The 16,649-nt window shown below is 48.5% G+C and overlaps 1 protein-coding gene and 1 non-coding gene across 2 annotated transcripts in view; one reads left to right on the top strand and one right to left on the bottom strand.

The window, feature by feature from the left end:
* The window catches only part of DGLUCY (D-glutamate cyclase), an 80,956-nt gene that overhangs the window by 41,478 nt on the left and 22,829 nt on the right, over positions 1-16,649 (bottom strand). Inside the window, 4 exon segments of the mRNA XM_036841277.1 lie at positions 2,313-2,500; positions 4,383-4,536; positions 9,023-9,147; positions 11,659-11,804. Coding sequence (XP_036697172.1) covers positions 2,313-2,500; positions 4,383-4,536; positions 9,023-9,125 — 445 coding nt within the window. The 5' untranslated portion in view covers positions 9,126-9,147; positions 11,659-11,804.
* On the top strand, positions 15,537-15,609 carry TRNAW-CCA. Its single transcript has one exon. It is a non-coding gene; the product is annotated as a tRNA-Trp (tRNA).

Below are 16,649 nucleotides of genomic sequence, written 5' to 3'. Positions count from 1 at the left end.
AGCTATTGACCTGCATAGAAGTAGTATTTTTAACTGTGTAAAAGGAAATGCATAGGATTACAAAGGAAACCAATTATGCTGCAAATGCAGTTATCAGATTATGAAAAAATTATGATACGGTGATAGGTATGCTCCTTCATGTGCAACTCAAGCAAGGAACAAGATGGCAGACCTACCCTTGGAATTTTGAAGTAGTGATCAACATACGGGATATCTTTGAGATGTCAGGAAGGACTGCAGTGTGACATGAGCATGTCTGTGATTTCTTTGGGCAGCCACCAAATCACAGGGTGTGCTGACGTGGTGCTGTTTTTTTTTTTTTCTTTACAATCATAATGGAAGGAAACACTCAATTTCAGTTCGAGGCTATGAAAATAAAAATGCAAATTTTTTTCCCACCCAATTTCATGGACCCTCTGAATTTTCTCCGCAGACCTCAAGGGGCCCGTGAACACAAATGAAGACCTCTAGGAGAATCAGAGGCAGAGGGTCCCCAGTAAGTGGGAACCTCAAAGAAGGCCCCAGGGTCTCCTCTGCCCCATGAGTCCACAGACCCCACTGAGCCCTGCCCACTCCTCCTGCCTCAGTAGAAGCTGTCCAGGATGACCTGTGTGACTTTCCCTGCTTATGTTGGGTTTTTTTTCCCCCCCTGAATGTTTTCTGGTCCCTGTAGTGGGGCTTATGAAAGCTTCAGGCCATGACCAGGAGGTTATACCACTGGGCCAGTCTTGGCAGCTGCCGGAAGGGCGTGCTGTTAGCACTCTGTCAGCAGCACGATGAAACTCTGATGTGCCTTCCAGGTTGATGTCTGAAGAACAGCACTGAGGAGGGAGCACATGCCAGGGACACTCACAAGAGAGCGGCAGCACTCCTCAAGGCCGAGGCGCCTCCTTCTGGGGGACTCCCTGCATCCCCTCAAGGCCGAGGCGCCTCCTTCTGGGGGACTCCCTGCATCCCCTCAAGGCCACCAACTGAATCCATGATGGCAGCCTGGCCATTTCTCCCAGCAGCCAACGGGCAGAGGCATCGGTGTGAAACAGAAAGCTATCTGGTAACCACTGGGATGGTGAGGTGTGGTTAGACCATGGTTCTGCAGAGCACTTCCTGTGGGCAGCAATGGGCACCTCTGTGCAAAGCATCTTGTAATTGTCACACCTCCACTGTGGGCATTTTACAGATGGGAGCCGGGAGTCCTGGGTTCCAGCCTGGCTTTGGGATTTAGGCAAGTCCCTTTCTCGAGCCTCAGCTTCTGCATCTAAAATGAAAGGCTGGCCAGGATGAGCCGCGAGGCCCTCCCAGCTCCTACCTGCCACAAACAGCGGTGTGTTCCAGGGCCAGCCCTGCAGGGGCCCAGCCAGCAGCTGCGGTTCTGCCCTCCCCCCGCCCCCCACCTTCCCAACCATCAAGAAAGCCGCTCAGACACATATTTCACACATGAAAAGCAGCACGCACCGTGGGCAGCCTTGTTTCTCATCAGAGGCAGCCTGGGCCCCTCTGGCAGGAGCCCAAACCAGGCAGGTTTTAATAAATGTCTCAGGCCCAAGACGAAATCTCCAGTCTGCATCCTCCGTAAAGAAACCTGGGGCCGGCTGTTGACACTGGCTGCCCATCCATCCCGCAGAGCACATTCCCAGACTTCACACAAGTGTCCAGAAGGGGTCAGGGGAATGAGGGATCTGGTTCTCCTCTCCCCCCATCTCCCCACCCCGTGACAAGCAGTGGCTGGAACAAAACCTCAAAAACACAGCAGGGAGGCGGCCCCATGGCGGGCACGTCCCCCGAGAGGCAGACACTCTGCATTAGTGACCACCAGCGGCCGCCTCTGGCCAAGAACATGACCCAGCTTTCCTGACAGAGACATGACCTAGCAGCTAACAGCCTGGCCAAGGCTCTGCCACAAATCCCTGGGCATTTACCCAGCCAGGCGCGCTCTCCCCGCTGCCAGGGAGCTTTTTCAAAAATCTCACTGAGGTGCCCGAAGTTAAAGGAGCCAGACAAATTCCAAACAGGTTTGGTTTACACAGCACAATGATCTGTCCGGAAGGGCTTGACTCGCACTCCCAAGGGCATGCTGGGAGCTCACAGCGGTCCCAGAGGTGGGCAGGGGAGAGGCTGGTGGTCCCATTTTCCAGATGAGGAAAAAAAGCCCAGAGAGGTTAACCGCTTGTCCTGGGTTGCCCAGCTAGAAAGTGGCCAGAGCTTAGGTCTCTTGCCTCCTGCACCATTGTTCTCCCCACTGCAGGAAAATACAAGATGACCCACGTTCTCAAGTCATTCCGCCCCTGTGGATTGCGTCCCTACCTTGTATGCACCCATGTGGCCGTGGCCTGCTGAGTCCCTTCTGGGGAGTCCCTCCTTCTCCCAGGCCCCTTGCAGGGAGAAGCTGCTGCCCAGGAGGAAGGCCACCATGTCCTTCAGCTGCTCCGAGGACTCGTCCAGCGAGGTCAGGCTGCCCGTGCAGGTGCCGAACTCATACTTCCAGAACTGGGGACAGCCCGTCCTGGAGACACGAGGGAAAGCTCATAGGCCCCCAGACTCGGTATGGACTCTGACAAGGCATTTTTAAAAAGGACTGGGGAGGGAGGAGAGGACATCTGGGGCTGAAATTGCAGACACCAGCACCAAGGTGGTGAACACAGTTTCGGGCAGGGGGCCTTGTTGGCATCCTTCAACATCCTTCATCCTTTCCAGACTGGAAACTATCAAATCAGCATGAATATACTGTAGCCCCTGCCTCTACCCTATTATATTTCCTGTAACCTCAACCGGAAACCAGCCAAACCAGCAAGAAAAAGACAATGGCGCCCTCTCTGCCATTGAGGCGAGGCCCGCAGACCAAAGGGACGAGGAGGCTCTCAGCGCTAGCAGTGGAAAGGCCTTTCTCTGCTTTCTTAGAGAAACTCCTCCACAGGGTTGAAAGTCTTTAGTTATAAGCCTATTCTTCATTCACTCCAAAACCATTTTGCTGAGTCGCTCCTCTGTGCCAGGCACAGGCCAGGTGATGGGCTATAGTGATGGAGAGGATAACGGCCAGCCTTTAAGAAGCTTGAAATCCTACAGTGGCAGGCGAGACTCCACTGAAATCAGATGCTAGCATTACAGAACAGTGAGTGCTAACTGCCTAGATAGAGGAGTGACTCAGAGAAGGGAGAAATCCATTCTCTCCCACAAATGGGGAGATGCTGGAGCTGGGTCCTAAAGGCTGAACAGGAGTTCACCAGCTGGAAAAGGGAAGAAAGCACATCCTAGGCAGAGGGAGCAGGCTGTGAGCAGCATGGAAGCATCGAGCCCCTAAAAGCCGCTGAGATGGCAGCATGGGAGGGGCTAGTAAAGGAGTTGACCTCGGACCCAGGTGGGGCTCTGAAGGACCCTCCCACTCCTGGAGTCCACAAATGATAACAGAAGGATGTTCCTGGGAACTTTTTCTCTGAGGAGACGGTTGGGGATGACTGGACTGTCGGAGGGGGTAGGTACTGAGCCAGGCCCTGGTCACTACAGGCCTGATATCAAGTAAGGTACAAGCCACAGGAAGGCACCAAAGAACTTTTTTTAAAAAAAATATTTTATGTATGTATGTATGTATGTATTTGGTTGTGCTGGGTCTTAGGAGCTCCTTAGTTGTGGCACGTGGGCTTCTTAGTTGCGGCATGCATGTGGGATCTAGTTCCCTGACCAGGGATCGAACCTGGGCCCCCTGCATTGGGTGCGTGAAATCTTAACCACTGCGCCACCAGTGAAGTCCCTATACCGAAGAACTTTAAACGAGGGAGTCACGTGATCAGATGTAGAAAAAGTCACTCCAGTGGGAGAGAAGATGGGGATGGGGTGGGAGAATAGGAGAGGGAAAGAGTGGGACAAGGAGAACAGTTAAGACGTCACAGGATTTTAGGAGAGAGATGTGAGCCTGAGCTAGGAGGGCAGGAGAAATGTGGGCTCCCCAAGTGCTACTATGGAAGCAGAATCAGTAGGGCCATTTATTCCATATGTTGTATTTTAAAAGTCTGGGAGAACATTCATGACAGTATTAACAATGTCTGTCTCTGGACGTAATTGCAGGTGGTTTTATTTCCTTCTTAGTCCTGTGGAGTCAGGTTTCTAGCTTGGGTGATGAAGTGGACGGATGGCAGTGCCAGTGGGATCTGTCCAGGGCTGGGCTTTCTTGGTGGTCCCAAAGATTTTCCCCAGGGCAGGGGTAGGGGACAGGGGTAGGAGTGGACATGCGAAGACGGCAGCCCCTTCCAAAGCAACAGTCATGAGTGAGGCTCCGTGCCAGGCACCATGGGGTCCCCGAGGCTGGACAAAGAGGTCCCTGGTGACAGACACACCTGGCTACAGCATCTGGCCACTCCCAAGCTTTAACCCTGAAAACTCAGGTTTTTTACCTGGTACCTGGGACAACATCCGGGGCAGGCAACGTCCACTTGCCTGGCTCACTTTGGCCCAGCAGCGGCAGAGGGCCACTGTTGACCTGGCAGAACTTTTCAAAGGCCGGAGCAAGGGACCGGGGCAGGACCACCACACTGGCTGGCTGGAGCCCTGGGTTTGGTGAGAGAAGGGAAGAATGCAGTCAGTTCCTTCTTGTAGAGCCTTTTTAATTTAACTTCTTATTGAAGCGTAACATACACACAGAAAAACGCACGTACGTGTACAGCTTGATAACTTTCACGAAATGAACACACCCATGGAACCGGCATCCAGGTCAAGACACAGAGTGTTACCAGCATCCCAGGACCCCCTGTGCCCCTTTGGTCATCATCCTCCACACCCCCCCACAGGGATAGCCACTGCCCTGACTTCTAACACCACAGATTACTTTTGCCTGTTCCTCGTACATGTTCTTCCTAGAACGGAATCATACAGTATGTGTCTTTTGAGTCTACCTTCCTTCACTCACCAATAGTGGGTTCATTCTCATTGCTCTGTGGTATATTCATTACTACAATGCATTTACCTAAAACTATTGCTGATGGATATTTGAATCGCTTCCAGTGTCAGGTTATTACAAATGGTGCCTCCGTGAACATTTTAGTACATGCATTTTGGGCACACATGTGCACGGTTCTGTTTGGCACATACCTACGGTTGTAGGAAATATAATTGCTCAGCTTTAGTAGATACTGCCAAGCAGGTTCCAAAGTGGTTGTGATATTGACCAGGGTTCTTGGCCTTCCCCAATCAATAGAAATTGATAAGAGGCCAATCAAGAAATTCCGGGGCCCCTTTATTGGGGTCCCTGAGGCCGCAGGAGGGAACGAAAATAAGTAACAGGTTCCCTTGCTCGCTCCCCGAGGCAGGGTAAGCTGGTTCCTTACATGGGGTGAGGGTAGGGGTGTGTCCAGGGGCTGGGCCGGAGCGGTGGCTTAGGTGTTTCGCCCACCCCTCTGGTGGTGTTGAGTGCAGGGGGCATGCACAGTACCCTGCTTTTGCTCCTGACACCCTGTTTTTGCTCCCAGCTCTTCAGAAGTGGCAGCTGGGTTTTTTGGTCTTTTTGTATCTTTTGTCCAGAATTTGCCCCAACTGCGCATGCACACAGTTATTTTTAGTCTTTCTAGTTTCTTTGCATTTTGTAGCTCGAGGAGACGTTTGTCCAGGTGTAAGCATTGCAGCACTGCAGCAAATGGTCCCAGGTCCCAGCCTATCTCGGTTGTACCGATTTATACCCCCACCAGTGGCATGAGTTCTTGGTTGTTCCATATCCTCTTCAACACTTGGTATTGCCTGCCTTTTTCATTCCAGCCTTTCCAGTGGCATCGAACTGTGGTTTCAATTTGCATCCCCCTGATGAGTAATGCAGATGAGTGCCTTTTTGTATGCTTTATTGGCCACTTGGGTATCCTTTTTTGGGAAAGAGACTGTTCACTTCTTTTGTCTGGGCAGGTTCTTAACTGAGCAGGCTCAGAATCCTCGACTCCCCTCCAAAGAGATAGTCTTACTGGAGTTTGAGAGGAAGACCGCCACGTGCACGCCACAATCTCCTCTGGGGGCAACCAGCCCACCTCTGGAATGGGAAGTCCTTTGGCTTTGGAGGCAAACAAACCTGAGTTTGAATCCTGATTCTGCCTCTGACCAGTGCTGTGACCCTGGGCTTGGTTTTCCCATGGATAAGATGGCAGGAATCATACCTGCCTCAAAGAGAACTCCTTGAGTCCTTTCCTGTATGTAAATTACCTAACACACAGGTATTCGGGAAGTAGGGGTTGGAGTTACATTCATTCAGTGAATCTTGTATAGACATTTAAAATTATGGTACAAAAGAAATATTTAAAGATATTAGAAGATATTTGGGATGTACCATTAAAGGAACATTACTAGGTACCAAAACATCATGTTCAGCATATTCTCCTTTTTAAAGGAGATAAGGGAAAGAACTAGAAGGAAACACATCTTCATGTTAATCACGGCTATCACCACTGACAAGATTGTGGGTGATTTTAATTTTCTTCTTTGTGCTTTCCTCAATATTCTAAAATTTATGCAATAAATAGGTATCTGGAGGAAAACTGTAACTGCAGGAAAAACAAACAAGAAAAGTTATGTTTCAAAAAAAAGGACTATTTCCTTAAAAAAATAGATCGTCCCAAAGAAAAATGTACTCTTTTGGAGAAATAACCTTGGTGACAAATCTCCTACATGCCAGGTATGCTCTATCAACAAGTGGATATTTCTTTTCTGCAATAATACCTGTCAGCTAATATTTTCTGAGTGCTTATTATGTACCAGGATCTCTCTGCTAAGTAATTTACATGTGTAATCAATCATCTGTATTTTATACAAGAGGAGAGTAAGGCTCAGAGAGATGGAGTGACTTTCCCAGGGTTACACAGCTGGTATGTGGCACAGCCAGGATTCAAGCCTCAGACAGATGACCCCTGTGTCCCTCTCAGGTCACCACTGGGCTGCGGGCACAGGCCTCCCCAGGATGGGTCCACCACCACCTCCAGCATCTTCTTCCTTGGGCATGGGGTAGTGAAGCAGATGGGACCCTCTGCAGGGAAAGTCTGGGACTGGCTCCTGCTCTAACTGCCTGGAACTCATTACCTCAAACCCTACAGAGCCTGCCAATGCTACAGACTTTCCAAAGGAGGTCAAACTGAACACCACCCCCTCTGCCGAAAGCCCAAGGAAGCTGGCTGCAAGGCTCAAGCAAGCCCAGCATGCTCCAAAAATAATCTGGAGTGAGGGAAAGGAATTCGGCCAGCCTAGAGGCCTCCCATCCCCTACCCACCCCTTTCTTACCTCCGAAGCCTGTTTCAAGAGCAAACTGGATTAAGAACATAAATCACGAGGTATTATGTGCACAAAGCTTCTCTGTTTCCTTTTTAATTAAATGTACTTCAGAAGGCACTGTGTTTTGGTTTTGCTCATCTCTACTGCTGGTCATAGAAGGTCCCCGCGTCGTCCCCATTAGTAACAGGACATGGAATAGAAGGTTCCGGGGTGCCTTTTTGGAGGGGCGGTGGACACACGAGGTGGGGCTACTTTATGCTCTGCTCTCTCGGGCTCCATCTAAGGTCACGACAGGTTTTTCTTTGTGGAGAGAAATGAAGTGAGTCCTCTGAGTCCTTTTACCCAAAAAGCAATGTTTTCCTTTTTTTTTTTTTTTTAACTTAATAACAAGAGAAAAAAAGAAGAAGAAGAAGCAAGAGTCTTTTAATGTTCCTAATCTGATCTAAAGCCCTGGAAGACGTAGTCCCAAGCTGGAGAGCTCCAGCTGTTCCACAAAATGAGCTGCTTTCCTTGTGAAGAATCCACGACAGACAGCAGCTGATGTGGGTCCCACACCTTATGTACATCAGCTCTGTGGGGAAGATTCCGTGGTTACTTTCAGTAATCGATGAGGCTCAGAGAGGTCACACAGTCTGCCCACGGCAACAGCCAGCAAGGAGCGACCTGCTCCCTTGGCCCCCCCAAGGTTCTAGTGAGCAGGGTCGACCTGGTTGAGCTGGGGTTTGCTGGTCCATCATGTGTACGAAGGGTTGTGGTCCACTGTTACTTGCTGACTCTGTAAAGCACACTTCCCGGTATTCACATCATTGGGAGCCCCCTCCCCCTTGACGCTGGCCTGGGCCATATGACTTGCTGTGCTAACGGGACATTAGGAGGTGTGATGCAAGGAGAGGCTTGATATGTGCTTGTGCATTAGGGCTTGTCCTCTTGGAATATCTCCCATGGAGGCCTGAGCTACTCCGTAAAGAAGTTTGGCTTCCACTGCTAGAGGGGCTTCCTAGAGAGAGAAATGAGAGGCTAGCCCCAGTGGTTCCAGCCATCCCAGTGGACACTCCAGACATGTGAGGAGGAAGCTAGCTTTGTGGTCTAGCCCAGCAGACACCACGTGGAGGAGAAGAGCCACCCGTGGAGGCCAGCCTCAGGGCAGAATTATGGTTTAAACCACTAAGTTTGGGGTGGTTTGTTAGGCAAGACTAGATAATTGTTGGCCCACAAGTAGCGACAGAGGCCGGACACGTCCACAAACAAGGAAAATTGTCCTGCTTCAGTACTTTAATCTGTGCTGCTGGTGACGCCACCATAACCAGAAAAGTCTCTCTCATTGTGAAATTTTGCTGGGATTCAGGTCAGTGACAATTTGGATATCTGTTTTCTCTTGCAGGACATTTTAGAGCCTTGGGTGTCACTCCTGGGACGTAGTAGGGAGATGGGTGCCACCAGTCCAAGAAGACCAGTCCAAGGAGGGAGACTTGGTCTGAATCAAAAGCAGATTAAAATGCAGCGTAATATGGGGGCACTTTTCCCAGAAGGGAAAACCTTTCTATCATCGGAGGTCATTGGCGGTTCTCCCTATGGAGCTGTGGGGACCAAGCAGAGCTGGTTGGTAATAGACTTCGCACCTGAGTCTGGTCCAAGGCGCCAGCTCCTTCTGGGAAGTTAACTAGTGACCAGCGAGAATCTCCTTCTGCTCTTACTTTCCGTCTCCCAGGCAGAAGCTAGAAGTCTCAGGAGTTCCTGGGCCCTACATGGCTGGTATTTCCAGGGAATATTTTTTTAACATCTTAGCACCACTCACCCCTAGCCATGCTGGACACGTGTCTGATGTTTGGTTTCTTCTGTAGAATCAAACTCCTCCCAGCAGAGGGAAGGCGGGACTTCAGGTGGCGTGTGAAGGTCATCCCTGCATGGGCCACAGAGGATCTGGGTTACGGGACAGATGAGAAAGCACAACTCCCTGGAAGGCAGCAGATCCAGCATCAGGACCACCTCCCAACCTGCCCAGGGCTGCTCCTGGCCCTGTCCTGGGGTGGCTGTTATTTGGAGCAAGTTCTCCCCCAGCCCTATCCCCTTCATGTCTCAGTTTCTAATGAGAAATTCTTGACACTTCAAGAGCTTTGCTTATGCTCTTTCTCTGGCCTGGAATGTCCTCCCTGCCTCCCTCCCAGAAGGCCTTTCCATTCCTCAGAACTGGTTCAGAATCTTCTACCTCCAAGGTGTACCCAACAGGCTCGTGCTGGCTGGCGCTGAGCTGCCTTGCCGCCAAAGCATTCTTTGAGCCACTGATTTTGGCCTGGAGTTACAGTCAGCCTGATGTTCTACTTGACCCTGAACCCCCTTTCTCTCTCCCAGGGAGACCCCGAGTGCCTAGAGGGTAAGTCCATAACTTAGGGCTCTTCCTCAGCCCCTAGAGCACTTATCACAGTCTAAGCACATAGCACACACCAAACCTACTTATGAGTAAGTGAAGAAATGAATGCATACCACGTGAACTCACAAAGGAATTAATAGGCTAGATTTTCTGTCTACATATGACTTCTGTTATTTAGATTTAGGACCTAGAAGGTAGAGATTTTATGTTTTCTTCTTTATATCCCCTCCTCTCACCACTACTATAGGCACAGTGTCTTACACAGATTTTTGGTGAATGAATAAAAACTGTAAATTTTAAAATATAGAGATAGTCTCAAAGCTCTAGGAGAATATGCTCAAAAAGTAATCCTATAAATTGACTTCTTGTACTCTAGAAAGAGAGGCATCAATATGTCAGCAAAATCTAGGGCTAGATAGCCACGTTGTGTTGGCCTCCAAGGCACAGCCCATGTCTTCCTCATCTAAATATACCACGTGCCTAGCATAGTGCCTGACACAAAAGTGGGAGTTCATACGTGTTTGTTGAATGACTGACTGCAGGCTGGATGAAAGCAGGATTCAAGGGCAGTGTCCATAGTGAAGGTTCTGGACAAGCCTGATTTTCCACAGATTTTCTTTCTATCTACAGAGAAGAGCCCAATGGAATTCCAAATCACCAATGTGTGTTTTCAACTCTCATCTCCCAGACAGAAGATCATGTAAACCGCATGGCTATTTTCATGAAGAATTTGAGATGGTATAAAATCTCTAACACAAAAAATATAAACGATACTGTCCTGGAAGGGGTAGAGGTGTATTTGAAACTGACTGTAGGTGCTTTCATAGCTGCAGGAACAAAGGGCCGTGGAGGCACAGAGGAGAGGACAGTCGGTCCCCATGGGCTGGGGTAGGGGTGCCAGGAGGGTCAGGTGAGATTGGATTCCACACCCCAGTTGAAGATACTGAGGCTTAAAGCAGCTGCTTTGGCAGGACAAGCCTGTGCTTGCCTGCTGGACTGAGCAAGCCCCCGCTGGGCCTGGCAGGCCTGACCTTTTAGCCAAGCATCCAAGGTACCAGCTAAGGTCCTGGATGTCTGTGGTTCCCTTGAGGTTTGTGGAGGGCTTAGCACCTCAGCCAGGCATTCAGCTAAGTTTGAAGAGAGAACCATTCCATAACCATGTGGGTCAGTGGCCAGACCCGTGTGATAACTGACCTCACTTCACATCTGGAGGAGAGAATGGAGTTTACTCCAAACCCAATGAAATGAGACACCCCACAGGTATCTGTGGGCCCTCGCTCCCCATTATTGCTCTATAAGGCAGCAGATGCAAGCTGGATGCTGTTTTGCAAATAAATTGTAGCCAGAAGACCCAAATCTGAGGGTAATTGTCTTTTCTTTCCTTTATTTATTTATTGTTTTAATATAAATGTAAGTGGATCTAGGTAATTCCTATAATAATGTTACTTCCCTAGCCTGGAGATAGATGAGTGTAGCTAGAAATCCTGCCCTGTGCAACGCATGCGGGGAGCGTGCCAGGCACTTGAATGTCACTGGCTGTGCACGCTGGGAGGGAAAGAAGGTCGAGAACCCCACTCAGCAGGGTCGTTCCCTTGAAGGCAGGGGCCAAACAGAGCATGAAGTACATGTTCATTGGCTCCTGCCAAAGAAATGCTCTCAATATACCAACCAGAGCAAGTCAGTCATAAAATAAATGATAGCAACTACAGCCACATAGGGGAGACCACTGTGGGCCAGGCACTGTGCTAGGCCCTTCACCCTCATTGGTTTACAACCGTTGGCTCCTCACCACTGCCCCACAAAGAAGACATCCCCACTATAGACAAGGAAACTGGGGCTCAGGGAAGTCAAAGAAGTTCCATAAATAGGAAGTAGCAGAACAAATTCAAAAGTAGCAAATTCAAAAGCAAGTCTAAGTTCATGCTTGCTTGATCAATACCTTTTTATCTATGGATATTTTCTATGTATCTATGTATCCATCCAACCTTCCATCCATCCACCCACCCATCCATCATCTATCCTGTGGTGCTAATAGGAATCACATCCTCAGGAACAGCAGAGACCTTGTCCCTTTCCCCACAAGGTGATTCTGGGGCCAGAGTTCAAATATATTTCTTTGTGGACTGATCCCTGAACTCAGGCTTCTCAGGACCTCCGTGAACTCACTGCTGAGTGGCCCAGGTGTTGCGTTGTCCTGCGAGGTCTTACTCTAGAAGTAAGGTAAGATGGGATCCAGTCAGTAAGACTTGGTCAGACTCCAAGAAGCCACCTTTCTGCTGTGAGGTCTCTCTTTTCTCTTTAGAGAATAACAAACTATCAAACCCACAAATATCATTCCCCAGCATCGAATATGCCAGAGAGGAGGACCCACGGACAATCAATTCCTTAGCAGGATCTGACACACCCAAAGCCTCAGTGTAAAAATATCTTATCTGTGCCTGTCACAGATGACTGAAATTCTACCATTAGAAAGTCATTCCTCTGCTTTACCCAAGCAATCCAATTTTGGGAATATAACCTCCAGATGTGTTCAAAAGTGGATGAGATAATGCCAGCACAGAGGCAGCACTGTTTATAATAGAAACAATTTAGAAACAACCTAATAGAGGCTGCTTAGATACATGGAGGACTGGTTAAGTAGAGGAGTAGCTAAACTATGGTACATCCATACCACCCATCTAAACCATACGTAGATAATATGTAACCATTAAAAGAATAAGCCTACTCTATACGCCTCAAATGAAAAATCTCCCAAAGATGTAAAATGAACAAGGCAAGGTGAAGAATTCTGTGTTGAATAACACACACACAAAACTGATCAGTTCAAATGCACAGAGACCTGCTCTGGAAGGATGGAGAAGAGCTTGGTATCAGTGATGGCTGTAGAAAGGGAACCTGAGCAGGTGGGGGCTTGAGCAGGAGCAGGGGCTGCGACACTATTTTATGTGAATGGCACCCTCTGGAGTTGTGCCACGGGGTGGCCCTGGTGGAAGAGGGACTCTCTGCAACTTTGAAAAGCACAACGTGTAAGTATTACCTAATAAAAAAATGGAATTTAATTTAAACGTATATTAGGAAGGTAGAATCAGGTCATTATGATAAAATAAGTTATTGCGTATACTTCTGAGGATCTGGGTCACTTGGTTTTCACTCATTCAGGAAGTATTTATTTAGCCCCAACCATGTGGGGTATGCTGAATATACGGAGGTGAGTGAAACAGATCTTATTCCCATTTGAAAGGCATGGATGCCTGGGAGAGTGAACACCACAGTGATAATAACAACAGCTGTCATTCACCAAGTGCCTGCTCGATGCCCAGGGTCCAGGCACCATCCACCACCCATCCATGCAACAGGCACTGTGGTCCAGAGCACAGCTTTGGGGCAAACTGTCTGGATTCTAAGCCTGCCTCTACACTTAAGAGGGAATCATTAACTGCTCTGTGCCTATTTTCTCACCTGTAAACAGGGGCTAATAACCGTTTGCTCCTCACTGAGTTGCGGTGAGGATTCTAGCGACGCTTGTGAGCTTCTTAGAACAATTCCTGACCGGGCCCAGAGGTAGCAAGGTGCAAGCATTGTGTATGTTTATTCCTCCTCGCCCAGCTCAGCGTGCTGCAGATACAGTGGGAATGAGACAGACACAGCCCACGCACACAGAGGGTTTACCATCCCCCAGAGACAGACATTAAACACATAATTACCATTGTGTCGTCTCCCAGGGAGAGACAGAGAAATAAATAGGTAACTATAACTGCATGTGCTGAGCGCTCCTGGGCCACATGGACTGCAGGTGGAGGAGAAAAGGGGGCTGAGTCTAGAAGGAAGAGTAGGGGTCAGAGTAGCAGAAGGGTGGGGCGGAAGGGTGCTCTAGGCCAGGGCACAGCACGAGCGAAGGCAGGCCAGCACGTGCAGGGAACCAGCTTCCAGTGCTGTTGGAGTATACACTGCACGGGAGGAGGTGTCCGGAGCAGGGGCTGGGAGGGTAAGCGGAGGCCAGCTCGCGAAGGAATTTGGATTTGTCCCCAGAGCAATGGGAAATCACGAAGGTTTTCAGCAATAGAGTGACTTGGTAAGATGTGCCCTTTATGAAGATGGCTCTGGCTACAGGTAGCAGACGGACTGCAGGGCAGGGCAAAGTAGGAAGCTGGCAGATGAGATAGGAGGCCAGGCCAGAGAGATGAGCGTCTAGAAAGCCTCCCTCCCAAAAAAGAACCTGGCAGGAGAGAGGCTGCCTTAACCCTTCGTGTGCCCTGCTGGACCAGCCAGCGCTCAGCGGAAGTTGCTCCTGTGAAGTGGGACCATGGGATCATACACACACAAGGGAGAAGGTTTTCTGTTTCCCTTCAGTTCTGCCAGGACAGGACTTTTGGTCTGTTTTATTCCTTGCAGTATCTCCAGCACCTGTAACAGTGCCTGGCACATGGAAGGCACCCAATAAATGTCCTCTGTCGGGGAGGGGGGGGGGATGGGCAGAGCAAATAGGATGTATCAGTACAAAGGCAGCCAAGACGAGGCAGCCAGGGAGGCAGGAGATGTGGCTCAGCAGCCAAAGAAGCAAGTGTCTTACAGAGCAATTTGTGATCACGGAGGTCAAGGAGGATAAAGCCCAAAGGGCATCCGTCGGATCTTGTAACTCATGCTTTTTCTCCCTCACTTCCATGAGGAAGCCGTCACAGCTCTGTCAGCCAGCAAGACCGGGGAGCATCATATATGTACGTACACAAATCGTACTTAGGACCCGACCTTGAGGGGCACAAAAAGTAGTAGAAGACTCAGCCCATTTCCTTGATGTACACAGTCCAGCCAGGAAGATCTCATTATTCACTACGAGGCAGTTCACAGTGTTACAAAACTCCATTTCTGGTTTCTGTACTGTCCCCTGGATCACCTCCCCAGAGTCCTATAACTTGAAAATGGAAGCATGGAATTAAGTAGGTGTACAGACCTTGCCTTCACTCATTAATTTTTGCGGTGGGAGTTGCTCAATGTTTGCCAAGAAAGTTGCTGGTGGCAGCCTAAATACAACTGCTAATTTGCAAAGTAGATGTTGCTGTAAGGAAGAAGGCATCCTGGCTGGATAAATATTTCATAAAAGATTTTTCATTACAATAACAGAGACAAAAGATCGGGGAAATGCTGGCAGTCATGATTAGAATTGTCTATTTAATAGGTCAGATACAAGTGTTCCCAATATGCAAAGGATTGTTAGCAATACAACTACTTTCAACCAAAGTCAGTGGTGGTCCCTTCCACTTCCTCTTCCTAAACAATTTGGTCCTAAAGTCATTAGGTGGAGCGGAGAGGTAGGAGTCCATGGCGCGGGTGGAGGGCAGGAAGCCATGAAGGCCCAAGGTGGGGGTCAGAGCCAAGTAATGAGGAGGACATCCCCGCAGAGGGTGGCCTGGCCTGTGGTGTCACAGCCTGATCAGGGTAAGGGGGGATTCTTCAGAATGTTGGGGAGTGGCAGCCTGGCAAATGGTATCAGAGGGTAAGGAGTGTATCTGTGTACATGTGTGTTTGCAGAGAAACATATATTCCTTAGCCCTGCCTGGGAGCAGCAACATCTCAATAGGAATGAGCACATCTACTGCCCAGATCTTGGATTCTAAATACCATTTTCCATTAAAATGAATTAAGACTCCTTGGAGAAGAGGTTGATTTCCAGAACTGGGGCAAGAACAGAAGATAAGCCTTGAACATCTTGTCATGCCAGAAAGCACATGGATGTTCTCAAAGAATGATGGGCCCATACAGAAAGGACACAGATTGAAGGGGCTCTCACTGGTCAAACTGGGGCCAAAGTGCGCTTTAAATAATGATGGGAATGGAGTATAACTCACTAATACAGGAATCCATAAGTCTATACGGATATAAAAAACAATTAAAGTTGATGAGGCATGGGATATTTACCTAGTTTCAAAGTACCTCCCCAGGGACTTCCCTGGTGGTCCAGTGGGTAAGACTCCTTGCTCCCAATGCAGGAGGCCCAGGTTCGATCCCTGGCCAGGGAACTAGATCCCTCATGCATGCCGCAACTAAGAGTCTACATGCCGCAACTAAAAGATCCTGCATGCTGCAATGAAGATCCCGTGTGCCGCAACTAAGACCCAGTGCAGCCTAAATAAATAAATAAATAAATAAATAAATAAATAAATAAATAATAAAGTACCTCCCCGTAAAATACCTATTAATCACAAAGGAGGAAAAGACTAACTTTATAGTGGTGAAACCTGGTAGACACCACCTTAATCATGGGCTCAAAGTGCACATCATTAGTATAGAAACAAATCACAATGGTGAACCCCTTGGCGGGGTACAAGAAGAACACAGTGTCACTGCTGTGATGTTTCTGCCAGAGATGCATCACCTGAATCTGACCATGAGGAAACCTTAGGCAGACATTCTACAAGTCTGTGATCTTCAAAAGTGTCAAGGTCATAAAAGTCCAGGAGAGACTGAGGAGCTCTTCTAGCCTGCAGGAGACAAACAGACATCCGTGCATGCGAGAGTGATTCTGAGCTGGTCCTTCTGTGATAAAGGACACTATTGCGATGATTGGCAAACCCTGGACAGAGTCTGGGGATTCCATGGAGGCTATGAATCTGTGTCAGCTTCCCGGTATTGGTGGTTGCATTGTGGTGAGGTAGGAAAGTGTCTCTGTTTATAGAAAAACACAGGAAAGTACGGCAAAATGATGAGGATCAGGGCATCTTATTCTCAAAGAGTTCAAGAAAAAAAGAGGTCTTTTTTTTTTGGTACCGCCCTTGCAATTTTTCTGTCACTTTGTGATTGTTTCAAAATTTTAAAATGATAAGAAATAAACTACAGAAAAGTTAAATGGTAGATAAACAAAATGTGGTCTATACAAACAATGGAATATTATTTAGCCTTTAAAAGGAAGGAAATTCTGTCACATGTGACAACATGGATGAACTTTGAGGACATTATGCTAAGTGAAATAAGTCAGCCACAAAAGGACAAATACCATCTGATTCTATTTATATGAGATACTAGAATAGCCAAACTCATAGAGACAGAAAATATTAATAGA

The sequence above is a fragment of the Balaenoptera musculus genome, chromosome 2 (assembly GCF_009873245.2).
Source record: "Balaenoptera musculus isolate JJ_BM4_2016_0621 chromosome 2, mBalMus1.pri.v3, whole genome shotgun sequence".
NCBI classification, from domain to species: Eukaryota; Metazoa; Chordata; class Mammalia; order Artiodactyla; family Balaenopteridae; genus Balaenoptera; species Balaenoptera musculus.
The sequence above is the reverse complement of the archived record's forward strand: the minus strand, read 5'-3'. Positions and strand labels throughout refer to the sequence as shown.